The sequence below is a fragment of the Nannobrachium achirus genome, assembly GCF_963921795.1.
Source record: "Nannobrachium achirus genome assembly, chromosome: 20".
In the NCBI taxonomy this organism is placed as follows: Eukaryota; Metazoa; Chordata; class Actinopteri; order Myctophiformes; family Myctophidae; genus Nannobrachium; species Nannobrachium achirus.
In genome coordinates this window covers 20,703,741-20,718,816 of record NC_137827.1, presented here as the reverse complement: position 1 = coordinate 20,718,816, position 15,076 = coordinate 20,703,741, and the positions used below count along the sequence as shown (strand labels likewise).

General features: G+C 44.6%; 1 protein-coding gene across 1 annotated transcript in view; it reads left to right on the top strand.

Moving 5' to 3' along the window:
- The window catches only part of ttll5 (tubulin tyrosine ligase-like family, member 5), a gene marked incomplete at its 3' end in the record, with an annotated part of 145,156 nt that extends 136,331 nt beyond the window's left edge, over positions 1 to 8,825 (top strand). Inside the window, exon 33 of the mRNA XM_080750889.1 lies at positions 8,773 to 8,825. Within this exon, the coding sequence (XP_080607015.1) occupies positions 8,773 to 8,825 (53 nt within the window). The remainder of the gene's footprint in view (positions 1 to 8,772) is intronic.
- Positions 8,826 to 15,076: the final 6,251 nt, after the last annotated feature.

The following is a 15,076-nucleotide window of genomic DNA, read 5'->3' as shown; positions in this document are numbered from 1 at the left end:
TAAACATTTTGAGATGGGGGTCTGTGGCCAAATACATATCATTTTAGGGATCCTACACATGAAAAGGTTTGAGCACCACTGACGTAGGAACATAGGTTTTTTCAAAAAACCTTAAGACGGTCTTGAAATATTCAAGGACTTGCACACATTTTCACGTTTTTTTTCCAAAAATAGCAGATCTACAAGCTCGCGGTGCCGCACTGCAAGCTTGTATATCTGCTATTTTTCAATAGCTAAAAGCACAAAATGTGAGTGAATCCCCTTGTAACCCCCAGGGCCCAGAATTTGGTGTGACGCCCCTGACCCGAGTACAACGGGAACCTCTTTTCTTCTTTTTGGGTGGGTGGGTTTGTTATTGGAAGGTGCAACGGCCCCTTTGTTGGAGCGTCGGCGGCGTAGTCACGGTCTCCTGCCCGCCCAGCGTACCTTTTGTAGCGAGATGACTGGGCTCCCCTGATCGGTTGTGACAGGGAGTTAGAGTGGGTCCAAACGGACAGCATTCTCTATGATCAGCTGTCCGCTCGCATTAATCATTCGCTCCCTTTATATCTCTCCTATCTCTCTCTCTCTCTCTCTCTCTCTCTTCCTCTTTGCTGAGAGCCGCCCCTCACTCGCTCTGCTCTCTCTTAATCATGTAACTCTCTCTCTCTCCGTCGCCCTCTCTCTCTACCTCACTTCTCTCTCCCCTTCAGGCACGTGCACACATAGACATCAAAGGGGGCTTGAGCCCCCTGCCCCGCTTATCTGTCTGTAAAAACTGCCCTTTCCGGACCACGAATGCTGTTTTTACTATGGTGAAAGAAATGCAAATGCCCTCTTTCCATGCCATAGATGAAGGAAGCGTTCAATAGAATTGCCTCGTCCAAACTCTCATGCAGCATCTTATGTTGAAAGAATTGGCCTCTCTGTGTAGAAATCCATTAGCCTGACACTCAGTCTGAATTATTCAGTCTGAACGTGCTTTCATCCAAGGCAGTTTCTGGATGGGAATCGCCAAAGATGCAGTCTTCTGCGATTGGTTCACCGTCTTTGCAAAGCAGATGACATAGTGTTGTTATGTGGCTGGCTAGTGGCTAGCCTGTTGCTTGCTAGTGCTACCTGCTAACCAAAGAAACAGGCAGAATAGGAGCGCTACAACATAACATGTCTGCTACTCATAGCGAGATCGATACGATTGCAAATTATCGCGATGGGCGGCGCACTATTTATGTTTGGGAATGTGTGGCGCGGTCCGGCGGCGGCGCTGGTTTACTTGGAAACGCACATGAGTTCTGGGAAAATCCCACCCACACTGCTCACAAGACGCTGATTCACGACGCTGATTCGACACGTTGTGAGCCTGGAGGTCTGCTATTTTCGGTGCTTCCACCAAAAGGCCCTTTTGGAAATTCCAGCCCCTGCCCCTCTTAACATTCTCTGCACGTCCTGCGCTCCCCTTGCTCTTCACCTCATCGAACCCTTCCCTCCCGTTAGTTTTTTTGATGTGGGTTAAGAGACTGGATTTTTTGACGAGGACCCATCAATGCTTATGAAACCAGATTATATCTATTGGCCACATGTGTTTTTTAAAGTCCTCCGATTGAAGTTCTCAGGGCTCCGTGGAAGGAGATTTATAGCTTTCTGTTTGAGGAGGAAATGAACGCTGCACTTGTGCCCATTTTAATGAGTTCCTGATCATGTCAAGGCTGATAACTTTAGGCCCGCTTCTACCTAAGTAAAGGCTTGTGCGCGCGCGTGTGATGCGAGCACTTTTGGCCCAGCTGTCGTCCGTCCCCCGTTATTTCCAAATCCCTTTGCAGTTTAGGGCAGGGATCTTCAACAGGGGGTCCGGGACCCCTAGGGGGTCCTCAGAGTTACTACAGGGGGTCCTCCAAATCTTTGAGTGATTGAAAGTTTTTTTCTCTTTTTTTATATTTAACCACTTGAACCCTAGTGTCCATATTCTGAGAACTCTAGCCAAAAATAGCTGATCTACAAGCTCACAACGCCTCGCACTGCGTGGCGTTGTAAGCTTGTATTGAGCTTGTATTTTTGGCTAAGAGGTTTGGTGTAGAGAGTAAAAAGAGCAGACTATGTACAGAATGAAAGGTAACATTATGAAATATTGACAGTTCAAGTGGTTGAATATCTGAAAACACAGATTAACATGAATCCAAAATACACTGATGATTGTGCCGTCAAATGATGAAACTATATGGTATCTATGGGTTGTGGGGGGTCCCTGCTTCATCTCTCTCTCTCAACTAAGGGGTCCCCGGCCTGAAAACGTTGGAAGACCTCTGGTTTAGGGTAAATCTGAATCCATACTTCCATCGCATGACGGCGTCGCTTGCCGACAAGAAAGAACAAACCTTATCGGCAAGCTACTGTAGCTGTCGTGCGGTGGATTTTAAATTAGGCATAAGCCCTTTTCTTTATCTCTTTCTTCAAAGAACATGACCCCCCCCCCCCCCCCCCCCCTCTCTACTTATTTATTATTTTCCAGAGATGGTGAGGTAGACTGAGCTCATTCCCCATGTGTAGTTGTTTTCTTGGCATGAACACGGCTACACTTGACCTACAAAGATGCTTACAAGCGTTTTATTATCAGGAGAAGTAAATCACCCTCTAACACTGTTGTAAACATTATATCGTCGCTGTCAGCCAGAAACCTTGTATCTCCAAATTTAATTTTTTTGATTTAATGCCCTACTTCGTCCTACAAGAGTGCCAAGCAAAAGTACTTCAAACGTATGGTTCCATTTCCTGTAAAGCAGGTGGTCTTCAACGTTTTCAGGCCAGGGACCTCTTAGTTGAGAGAGAGATGAAGCAGGGACCCCCACAACTTTTTCATAGATTTCAAATAGTTTCATTGTTTGACAGCACAATCATCATCAGTGTATTTTGGATTCATGTCAATTTGTGTTTTCAGATACCTATTTTAACCACTTCAACTGTCAATAAATAACTTGACATTTCACCCTGTACTTAGTCTGCTCTTTTTCCCGCGCTGCGAGGCGTTGTGAGCTTGTAGATCTGCTATTTTTGGCTAAAGTTCTCAGGATATGGAGGATTCAAGTGGCTAATATAAAAAAGGAGAAAAAGGTTTCTATCACAGAAAGATTTGGAGGACCCCCTGTAGTAACTCTTTGAGGACCCCCTAGGGGTCCCGGACCCCCTGTTGAAGACTGCTGTAAAGTAATTGTTTTGGACATACAAGGTTTCCAACCGACAGCGATGGTATGTAACCAATATGCTTTGCAGCCGCACTACATGTACGTACAGTACGTTAACTGCTTTCAACCCGGCGTCCCTATTTTGTGCATGCACAAAATAGGGACGCCAGGTTGAAAGCGGCAACTGATTGATTGATTGAAGAATTTATTAGAAGTTTGCAATAGAAAAAAGTACAGTTTCATGACAGTACAAATCACTGGTACAAGGTCAACTAAAAGGAGATCCTAGAAAGCCGAGGCTTATTTCCACAGGAACCACACTTTAAGTATCTCATATAACATCGAAAGACAGACGGATAGAACATAGTACTTTATCTAGGATAATATCAGTTTCAAAAGCATAACATCAAATACAAAGGCAGAAAAAATGAAAAGGGGGGGGGGGGCATGGGGGCTTAGTCTATTTACAAGTCACGGGTAGCAGCTGTCTGAAGGTGACTTTTCATACCAATTTTGAAGGAGGCTAGGGATTTGCTCTCCTTTAGGGCTTGTGGAAGGGCGTTCCACATGTTGATGGTGTAGCAGGAGAACGAGTTAGAGCCTTGTTTAGTGTTAAATCTACGTTGATGATGATTAGTGGAGCTGCCTCTGGTGTTGTGATCGTGAACATCCTTGACCTTTAAGAAGTAGTTTGTCAGGTACATGGGAATCTTGGAGGTGTAGTGTATCTTGTACACCAGGCCCATTGCAAGATGCTGTACTCTGTCAGCTACTTTGAGCCATCCCATGCTTTCGTGGTGATGATCGGTAAGGTGGGTCTGAGGAGGGAGACCAAGCACAACCCTAATTAGTTTGTTTTGGGCTGTTTGGAGCTTTAACTTTAAGGCAGATGGGGCGTCGCGATACCAGACAAGGACTCCGTAATCAATGAGGGGCCCAATAAGAGCACCTCCTAGTGTCTTTCGGGATTTAATATTGATCAGCGGGGCAACCCTTTGCAAGAAGCGAATTCGTTGGTTGACTTTATTGATTACCTTGGTGGTAATTTTTTCACTGGATAGGTTAGCCTCCAGGATGCAACCCAGGTAGCAGATGTAGTTTTTTCTTTCTATCACAGTGTCACCTACTTTAATTGTGAAGTTCTCAACTAGGCTAAGTTTCTGACTAGATCCAAAGAGGATACATTCAGTTTTGCCTAGGTGAATTGAGAGTCTGTTGTCATTGAGCCAGGTGCAGATCTTGTTAAGTTCACAGTTAAGGGCCTTTTCAACCTGCGATATGTCTCTGCCTGAGACTAGGAGAGCCGAGTCATCCGCGAACAGAAACAGATTGCAGTCACAAGCAGATGACATGTCGTTTACGTATATTAAGAACAACAGTGGTTCTAGTATACTCCCTTGAGGTACTCCACAGTTTACTGGGAGGGGGGGGGGGACAGGGTTCCGTTGACTTCCACCATCTGTTCCCTCCCCACCAAGTAAGAGTGCATCCATCTAACTGCTGTGCTGTCAAGACCAATAGCTTTGAGTTTTTCAATCAGAATAGAATGATCGACGGTGTCAAATGCCTTCTGGAGGTCCAGCATGACCATGCCGCAATATTTGCCATCGTGAATTTCACGTTTGATGTAATCATTCAAATAGATGAGGCATGTATCTGTGGAATGGGACTCTCTGAAGCCAGACTGGAACTCGTAGATCAGTTTATTCTCTTCAAGATATTTAGCCACCTGTTCATAGACAATTTTTTCCATTACCTTAGAGATGGAACTAAGGATTGAGATTGGCCTGTAGTTGCCAGGGTCAAGTTTACTGCCTTTTTTGTGCAGGGGGGTTACCTTAGCTAATTTGAAGTCCTGGGGGACATAACCCTGCTTGATAGATAGATTAATAATATGGGTAATGATTGGGGCAATGGTGGCAGCTGAGTCTATGAGAAATTTGGGGGCGATTTTATCATGGCCAGCGGCCTTGAATTGAGGTAGGGTGCGCAGTTTTTTCAACAAGACAATAAGTTGACCAGCAGTGGTTCCCTATGGAGACACAAATAGCCTGCTTTTTTCCCTATGGAGAGACAAAGAGTCTCCTCAAATTATTGGCTTAGGAATGCGACAAAAACAAATAAAATATTCCATTTGTCTCCCCAGTAATGAGAGTGAGTAATAGATAGAGGAAAAAGTCATTCTGGGGGTGAACTATCCCTTTAAGTCAGGTGTCTTCAACAGGGGGTCCGGGACCCCTAGGGGGTCCTCAGAGTTACTACAGGTGGGCCTCCACATCTTTGAGTGATAGAAAGTAGAAAACCCTAGCCAAAAATAGCACTAGGCACAACGCACAACGCCTCGCAGCGCGAGGCGTTTTGAGCTTGAAGATCGGCTATTTTTGGCAAAGAGGTTTGGTGTAGAGGGGAAAAAGAGCACACTGAGAGAAAGGTCAGTTTATTAGATATTGACAGTTAAAGTAATTAAATATCTGAAAAATACAAATGGACATGAATCCAAAATACACTGATAATTGTGCTGTCAAACAATGCAACTATATGGAATCTATGAACAGGTTGTGGGGGTCCCTGCTTCATCTCTCTCTCTCAACTAAGGGGTCCTTGGCCTGAAAACGTTGAAGACCCCTGCTTTAAGTTGTTAACATGGATGTACTACTGTATAGGCTAGTTTCGACAACCCATCGTCTATTTCTCTTTTCCAGTCCGGATTTTCTCACGTTCTCCTTGTGTTCTTTGGTAGCAGCTCGTGTCATTAGCTTATCATGTTCACTTTCTAGGATGTCAGTCAGCGTGGACAGGGGAGAGGTTGGCCCTTAACCACTCCTAAAGCCTCTATACTTAGAGAACCCGACCTGAGTTGGCTCGGTGCGCAGTCTGCTCTCGTTTCCGTCTACACCAAAGCTCTCCTCCAGAAATAACGCGAGCTTGTAGAGCAGGGGTCTTCAACGTTTTCAGGCCAGGGACCCCTTAGTTGAGAGAGAGATGAAGCAGCAGGGACCCCCACAACCTGTTCATAGATTCCATATAGTTTCATCGTTTGACAGCACAATCATCAGTGTATTTTGGATTCAGGTCAATTTGTGTTTTCAGATATTTAACCTTGAACCGTCATTACCTAATAAACTTGACCTTTTACTCTGTACTTAGTCTGCTCTTTTCCCCCTCTACACCAAACGTCTTTGCCGAAAATAGCCGGTCTACTAGCTCACAACGCCTTGCAGCGCGAGGCGTTGTGAGCTAGTATGTGAGCTAGTATACGTAAACTGTAGTAGCCTAAACTGTAAACTGTAGTAGATCTGCTATTTTTGGCTACAGTTCTCAGAATATGGACGTTAGAGTTCAATTGGTTAATATAAAAAGGTTTCTATCACACAAAGATTTGAAGGACCCCCAGTAGTAACTCTGAGGGCCCCCTAGGGGTCCCCGGACCCCCTGTTGACCCATGTTGTAGAGGCTATTTCCGGCGAAGCTCGTAGAGTCACCCGCCGGATAGGGGGCGCTAGGGTTCAAGCGGTTAAATCTTCCCTTTTGCTGAGCTGGAAGAAGCCGCCGCTATAGCGGTCATGTCATCGGATTGGAAGTCGGGGGAGATGTTTTCGTTTTCCAGCTCCGTCAGGCCCCACGGTGTAAAAGAGCACCAAAATAAACAGAGTCTGCTGAGAGGGAATGAAAGGGAATACTGTTTGGGAGCACAAACACGGCAGCTCCAACTGTACTTGGAATTCCTTTTCTACTGGATACCTGGCACGCGGCCAGGCCGTACGTGGGCTTTAACCCATTTAGAACGGGGTACACACATTATTGTGTATCATTATTTTATGCTTTAACTATGAGCTTGTATATCTGCTATTTTTGAAAAATTGTGAAAGTTAGAATTTTGACCCGATTCTATAAGTGTCTTTTGAATCCTTCTAAGATTTTTTTGAAAAACGTATGTTTCTATGTCAGCAATCTGGCCAGCCATCGTCAAAGAAAAGGTCCTTTTCACTTAACTGGAGCTCAGTTAGTCTGTTCTTGAGGGGACTACTGTGTCAGTGGACCCCCAAAATGATATGCATTTGGCCACGGACCCCCATCTCAAAATATTTACAGGTAGTTCCGGGGACCACCCAGAAGCAAAATTTGAGTTACAAACGTTCGCTTTGAAAATACATATATTCAAGCTCGCAGCGCGGCACTCGGTGCCGCGCTGTGAGCTTGTATATCTGCTATTTTTCACGGTTGGTTAAAGCATTCAATAATTCTAGGCCTAAATGGGTTTTAAGGGAAGGGAAGAGGGCTGAGACGCAGAGGGACGGCCGGACAGAGGCTGACCCCCGGGTGACTGCACCCACCTCCGCCACGGAGAGTTACAGCGGATCTACCTGGAGGGTGGTTTTACTGGCGTGTTCCTATGCAGAAAGCGTTGTATGCTAGAAGATTTTAACCACTTAAACCAGGGTTCCCCAATAGGCGACCCGCGGGCTATTTGTGGCCCGCGGGGGGGCTACTGCCTGGCCCACACCAACCCCAGTAATAATGGTGGTATAAGAGCAGCAACAACACTAGTATATCGTCGTTGTCGGCTGGAAATCTTGTATCTCCAAATTTGTACGTTCTTTCGCAAATCATACAAGGCCGTCGCACAAAAGTAGTGAAAACAGCAGATCTACAAGCACTCAACGCCTCGCACCGCGATATATATCTGCTGTTTTCACTAGTTTAAATCATTTTTAAAATTATAAATTCAAAACGAACGGTTTTGGACATACAAGATTTTCACCCGACAACGACGAAAACTGTCGCTGGAGTAGTGGGAACGCCACCACCGCCCCCTGCAATGTTGTGGCCCTCAGCTTGGTGCCCTAGACATAATTCGGCCCTTGGGGAAAACTAATTGGGGAACCCTGACTTATACCCTATATACCTTGTTGACCGGTGTCCCCCAGATACTAGGCCTCCTACTTTTTCCCCTAGCCTACACCCGACTCTCTTGTTCAAACATTAGCGATCTACAAGCTCACAACCTGTTGACTTGCGACGTGTCGAGATTTTAGATCTGACATTGTCTTTGTTTCAGAAACAAGTATGAAACGTGGTTAAAGCGAATAAGACGACGATCATGAATGTGGTTCTTATTCTTCTTCATTTCGGCAAGCGACGCCTTCGTGCGGCGAAATCAGACCTTTAGAGCAGGGGTCTTCAACGTTTTCAGGCCAAGGACCCCTTAGTTGAGTGAGAGATGAAGCAGGGACCCCCACAACCTTGTCATAGTTCCATATCGTTTCATTGTTTAACAGCACGATCATCAGCGTATTTTGGATTCATGTCGATTTGTGTTTTCAGATATTTAACCACTTGAACTGTCAATACTTCTCCCCTCTACACCAAACCTCTTTGCCGAATAGCTTGTAGATCTGCTATTTTTGATTGCATTTTTTTCTCTCTATCATTCAAAGATTTGGAGGACCCCCTGTAGTAACTCTTGAGGACCCCCTAGGGGTCCCGGACCCCCTGTTGAAGACCCCTGCTTTAGAGTAATTCGCACCAAGGCTAACGACACCTAGTGCGTTGAAAGGAAAGGCCGTCGGCGTCGCTGGACTGATCCTAACGTCTGCGTTTGTGTCACTTCTCTCAGGTCTCTCTGCGTACGGCAAGCTGCTCCAAGGCCAGGGACCCAAACACAGATGACAGGAAGGGAGGGGGAGCGACGCCCCGCCGCCCTGCCGCCCTGAACGCTGTCTCTGCATGTAGCCGCCCAGCGGACACTGGTGCATTATGGGAAAAAGCCAGCGATGGCAGCGTGCCATCGGTTCCTCTGACCGCACTCTTCAGACGTGCAAGACGATATAGCTTGTCGGGTCAGACAATCCCCACACTCACTTACACACACACCGCACACGTGCACGCTGCACGCACACACACACACACAGATGCAGGTTGGGATCCAGCACTCTAAAGCAGGGGTCTTCAACGTTGTCAGGCCAAGGAGCCCTTAGTTGAGAGAGATGAAGCAGGGACCCCCACAACCTCTTCATAGATTCCATATACTGTAGTTTCATCGTTTGACAGCACAATCATCAGTGTATTTTGGGTTCATGTCAATGTGTGTTTTCAGATATTTAACCACTTGAACCACCTGTCAATACTTAATATACTTGACCTTTCACTCTGTTCACTTAGCTCTTTTTCTCCTCTACACCAAACCTCTTTGCCGAAAATAGACGATCTACGAGCTCACAACGCCCCTCGCGCCGCGAGGCGTTGTGAGCTTGTAGATCTGCTATTTTTGGCAAAGGTTTTCAGAATATGGACGCTAGGGTTCAAGTGGTTAATATAAAAATGGTCCCGGACCCTCTGTCCAGGGACCTCCAGGGGTCCCCAGCTAAATGATAGTTCGTGACCAGATGGACTTTTATGGGTCTGTAACTCAGAGAGTGTACGAATGGAACCAAATGAACGCAAACGGGCCCATTTGGTTCCATTTGTACGCTCTCTGAGTTCATTTAACTTTGATTTTACAATATAAATTGGGGTCCCAGAGATAGAAGAGCCATTAAATGGGGTCTGTAGCCTATAATGCATGTCAAACTGGTGGTCCTTGGTGGTTGAGAATCTCTGCTGTAGCTATAAAAAATCTATTCTTATGGCTCGAATGGTGGTCCGCGTGCCTAATAAGTGTCATTTTGGGGTTCCGCGGGCACGTTTGAGATCCACTGCTCTAAAGTCTCCCCTCCCCGTAGCCCCCCCTCGCCCGGCCCTCGTTCTCCGTGCCCTAACAGTTGTCCCCCTCACGCTGCCGTTGCCACGGAAGGATTCCAGTGACAGATCGACCACGACAGATGGTTCTCAGAGCCCCACGGGTCACCGTCACTTGTAGCATGAAAGTCTTTCTTCCACACCGTGGCAACGCAATGCAACACACGCGTGCCCTCCGCTCTCCTCTTCAGCGCCGCAAATAATTTCTCGTCAGCTGTAGGGACGGGACGATATGAAATTGTCACATCACGATTATTTTGGCAAAAGAAATTGCGATTTACAATATTATCGCGATAATCAAAATCCATTGTCCTAGGGTGGAACATTTGCCAAAAAAATAGCCGATCTACAAGCTCACAACGCGTCGCAATGCGACGCGTTTTGAGATTGTAGATCGGCTATTTTTTTGGCAAAGACATTTGATAGAGTGAAAATCACACCCGTGTGAACTGAGCGGTGGTCGTGGAGGCTGCACAACAGCACTACTGGGTGGGTGCAGCGGGGGTTGCAGTATATATATATGGGTAATAATAAGGGTAATAATAATAATAAAAAAGATTAAAACAATATTAAAAAAATATTTAAAAAAATATGAATAATAATAAAAATAAAAAAAATATCCCTGTGTGTGTGTGTGTGTGTGTGTGTGTGTGTGTGTGTGTGTGTGTGTGTGTGTGTGTGTGTGTGTGTGTGTGTGTGTGTGTGTGTGTGTGTCTGGCCTAGCCTGAACAACAGCGCCCCTCCCTTAACATGTGTGGTCAGAAAAGGTACTTCAGGCTACATACAGACACGCACACACACACACACACACACGCACGCATACACACACGGCCACGTATAGGAGACGGTGTAACCACCGCTCAAAAAAGACACAAGTACATTTTACCAAATATATAGAGGCCAGAGTTTAAATGGTACCAGATAAGCAGCTTGGCAAGAAAAGGTGGATTGATCCCAGTGCGTGACGGAGGACGATATCGCGATAAATTAAATCTCCACGATACGATTATCGTGAATATAGTTTTTTATCGCGATATACAATAATATCGTCCCACCATCCCTATAGTCAGCCCCCCCGGAAAAAGGCGGGCAGCAGCGGCGTCACGTTTTAAAAGGCGTGTGCTCTCGTCGGAGAGAGAGAGAGAGAGAGATAGTTGGCTGGGCGTTCTATCTAGAGACGGCCTCAGTCACCTCTCGTCTCTCTGCGATGAGCAGTCAGCAAGCTGAGGAGTTCCTTTCATGTTTCCCTCCAGCTCAGGGGCGTCAACTGGGTATGGCAGGGGTATGCACTGCAGCTGCCATACCCTGGGTCCAGGGGGGAACATAAAAGTTACTTTTAAATATAAATCCATGAATGGGTTTGTCTATCTGTTGTGGTTATTATGTTGTTAAATTACAGTAAAATAACTACAGAATTTAACAAAATGGTCACTTTAACAAGGTATTATAATGATATTCTCCACACTTGTATTCTCCCCGTCTTGACAAAATGGTACAGGTGCAATTCATTATTGTTAATTGTGGCACGTTTACTAACATGCCAAGTTTAGCTGCACTTGAATCCATATCCAGACCAAGAAACCGTAGAAACGGGGGAAAATGTTAATGTACTTCTTAAAATAAATGTATCATGCCTGTTGCTAAGGTATGGCAACATGACTGGTGTCTTCGCGCGCGTGCAAGACACCAGTCATGTTGCCATACCTTAGCTTTTTTCTGAACTGACGCCACTGCTCCAGCTCCCACTCCCTCTCGAAGCTCAAGACGGTTGCCAATTCAGACGCTCTCTGGTCGTTGCCAAAGGAGGTGTTGAAAGCTCAGCATCCTTTGCATGTAGGCTTGATTTCTTTTTTCTTTTCTTTTTGAGGAAACTCCCACTGTTTGAATGGGATTGCTTTGTTTGCCTTTTCAATTCATCCACTTTGGTTTCATCATAGCCTGGACAGTCATCGGGTCAATATGACATATTCTCTGGCCAGATGGAAATCAAGTAAACATTTTTCGGTCAAAAGATTGGGGTTTGTGTTGAAATCGCATCTGTTCTCATAATTAGGTTCCCCGCTATGTTAAAGGAAAACCGAAATCCCATCGACCTGATTAGCGTGGCCAAAAAAATGCTGTCTTTTGTGTATTTATACTCAAAGTCTTAACAATGGCGCCAAACGTGTCGTTTCACGTCATTGTTAAAGTTGTACCATGTAACTTTTTTTATAAAACAAATCTTAAAATTGTCCTAACTCTTAAATCGCTAAAGTTTTAGAACGCCCACTCCGTTATTTTCAGCTTCTGAAGCCTTCTCTTTATATGTTTTCTATGATCCTGACCGGGGTCCGGTTTTCGCGCAAAAATTACGTCATCATACACTACCGGCCAATCACAGCGAGGGTTATACACTGCCGGCCAATCACAGTGCATCTTGAAGTGGGGTCGCTAGCTATCACAATAGGGCAGCCATATTTGTAGGCGCCCGTGTGTCTCTATCTATACTCGGGTGAAACACTCCGTTTCTCCGGAATGCCTGAACGCACAGGAACCAGGGACCCCTCTAAAGATAGATCTCGGCGAGGTGGAGGCAGACGCGGGGGTGACGCGGGGGTGTGAGGCCCGGTCCGCGGCGAAAAACGGCCGAAAGACGCGGACGCTACTGACCACTAGTTGAGCAACTTACACAGTATAGCTTTAAGACTTTGAGTATTATGTTTTTGCCATATTTTACATATCATTGATGAGCTCCTCACATCACAACCAAGGGATTTATGTTTTCCTTTAACGCCAGGGCTCCAACAATTTAAGGACTTTTAAGACCTTTTTAATTCCTAAAAAAAGAAAGAAAAGAAAAAGACCAGTACTGCATCAAAGGTAACCAACAAACTATTCTATAAAATCTGGTCAAACATGGGCCAAATTGTCAAATAATATACAAATAATTCCCATTGTTTATCTGTGGAACCTAGTCAAACTAAATGGAATGCCTCAACTCCTACATTCCAAGTGCTTGTTGTCAGGGTGGGGTGGGGGGGGGGTCCCCATTGCAAATAGGAGTATTTTGGGGGGTCACGGCCTGAAACAGGGCAACCTCCATTACCCCTTTCAGTTGCTCAAAGCATAATACAAGGCTATTTACTCCACCCACAGCAGCATCCTTAACACATTTAGGCCTAGAATTATTGAATGCTTTAACCAGTGAAAAATAGCAGATATACAAGCTCACAGCTGTGAGCTTGTAGATCTGCTATTTTTGAAAAAGTTGTGAAAATCTGTGCAAATCTTATGTATCTGATGTACATATGTATTTTCAAAGCGAACGTTTGTAACTTGAATTTTGCTTCTGGGGGGTCCCTGGAACTAAATATTTTGAGATGCGGGTCCATGACCAAATAAATATAATTTTGGGGGTCCTTCACATGAAAAGGTTTGAGAACCACTGACACAGTAGTGTCTCAAGAACAGACTAACTGAGCTCCAGTTAAGTGAAAAGGACCTTTTCTTTGACGATGGCTGGCCAGATTGCTGACATAGAAACACAGGTTTTTCCCAAAAAAATCTTAGAAGGATTCAAAAGACACTTATAGAATCGGGTCAAAATTCTAATTTTCACGATTTTTCAAAAATAGCAGATCTACAAGCTCGCAGCGCGGCACTCGGTGCCGCGCTGTGAGCTTGTAGATCTGCTATTTTTCAATAGATAAAGCATAAAATAATGATACACTATAATGTGTACCCGTTCTAAAGATAGTCTGTTATTTATGACTGTAGTGAACATTCTCAGGGTTTGTTGATAAATATATATTGTGTATCATGATGATCAAATTCAGAATGTGTATGATGATGTTTTGTGATGAATACTTGAATCTTACCATTTTGTTTCTAAAATGAAGTGATATTATGTCATATTGAAGAGTGTTTTTGCACTGTAGTCTGCAGTTTTACTGTCTGCAGCAGTAGTTAGTTGGGTTTATTCCACTGAAATCCTAGCAGCTCTTATATTCGTGATGGTTCATAATGTGAATGTTTCATGTTGTGTATGGACTACTGTTGCCTATGCATGCTGTATGATAAGACTCCTACAGTCCAGATGTGTTATATATTACATTTTGTGCAGTAAATTATTGTTTCAAATTGTTATTGTTTACATCAAAAGGTTTTTTTTGGATCTATAGTTATTTGTCAACAGCACACATGCATGGCAAGGTATGTTGGGACCAATACAGTTGAAGTGATTGTTCAGCTATTAAACCATATTGATCATGTATGTGTACTGTATGTGTATGTGTATGCATTGCCACTAAGTACATTAAGTAAAGTATACTTTGCTTTGGTGATTTGATTGTATCCTCCTGTACTTTCAAACCGAGTACAAGGCGCCCTACACACAGTTGCAACAGCTATCGTGTCCGTGTAGTCTGAGATTGAGGGGGGGAGTGGCAGATCCAATGCATTGTCAATGGAAGGTTGTTTGTTTTTTTGTCATTGCCGTGTCTCTTGGCCAAAAGACAGCCTGTGGTTGAGCTAGAGACACTGCAACGACAAAAATCCAAACAACCTTAAATGGTCAATGCATTGGACCTCCTCCCCCCCTCATTCTCAGACGATATGGAGAAGATGTTTCACGCATATGTGTGAGTCCGGCCCAAGCATTCTCACTCCCAACTCATCAAATACATTACTGCCGCTTTTCCGGACTAGGGCATTAACGAAAAAGTCGACAAGTCGACTCAGTCGACTTCACTACACAAGTCGACTCCCACCAGAGAAAGTCGAAGTTGAAAAAGAAAATTATTGTGAAAATAGCAGATCTACATGCTCACAACGCCTCGCATCGAAAATTACCCAACCTCGTCAACATGGCATTGGACAAGATACGTTGACCAAGTGTCAACAACATACAGTATGTTATGTCTTGGGAGTGAGAATGTGTTTGTGACAAAGTAGTTTAATTTGCATTGCAGAGTGCAAAGTCCCGAGCATTGACGGGGTGTAGAGGAACTGTGTACCATACCATGCATAGAAATAAATAAATAAAAAACAATAATGAAAATGGAGCAACTTAGTCCAAGACCGTCCTTATTTTAATTTAAAAAAAGTGTTTCCAAGATTAATGACAAAAAAAAAAAAAACATTTACAGTTTGTGATCTAGTGAAGTGTTCACTTAGTGATGTACATAGTCTCGTACAACAGTAAG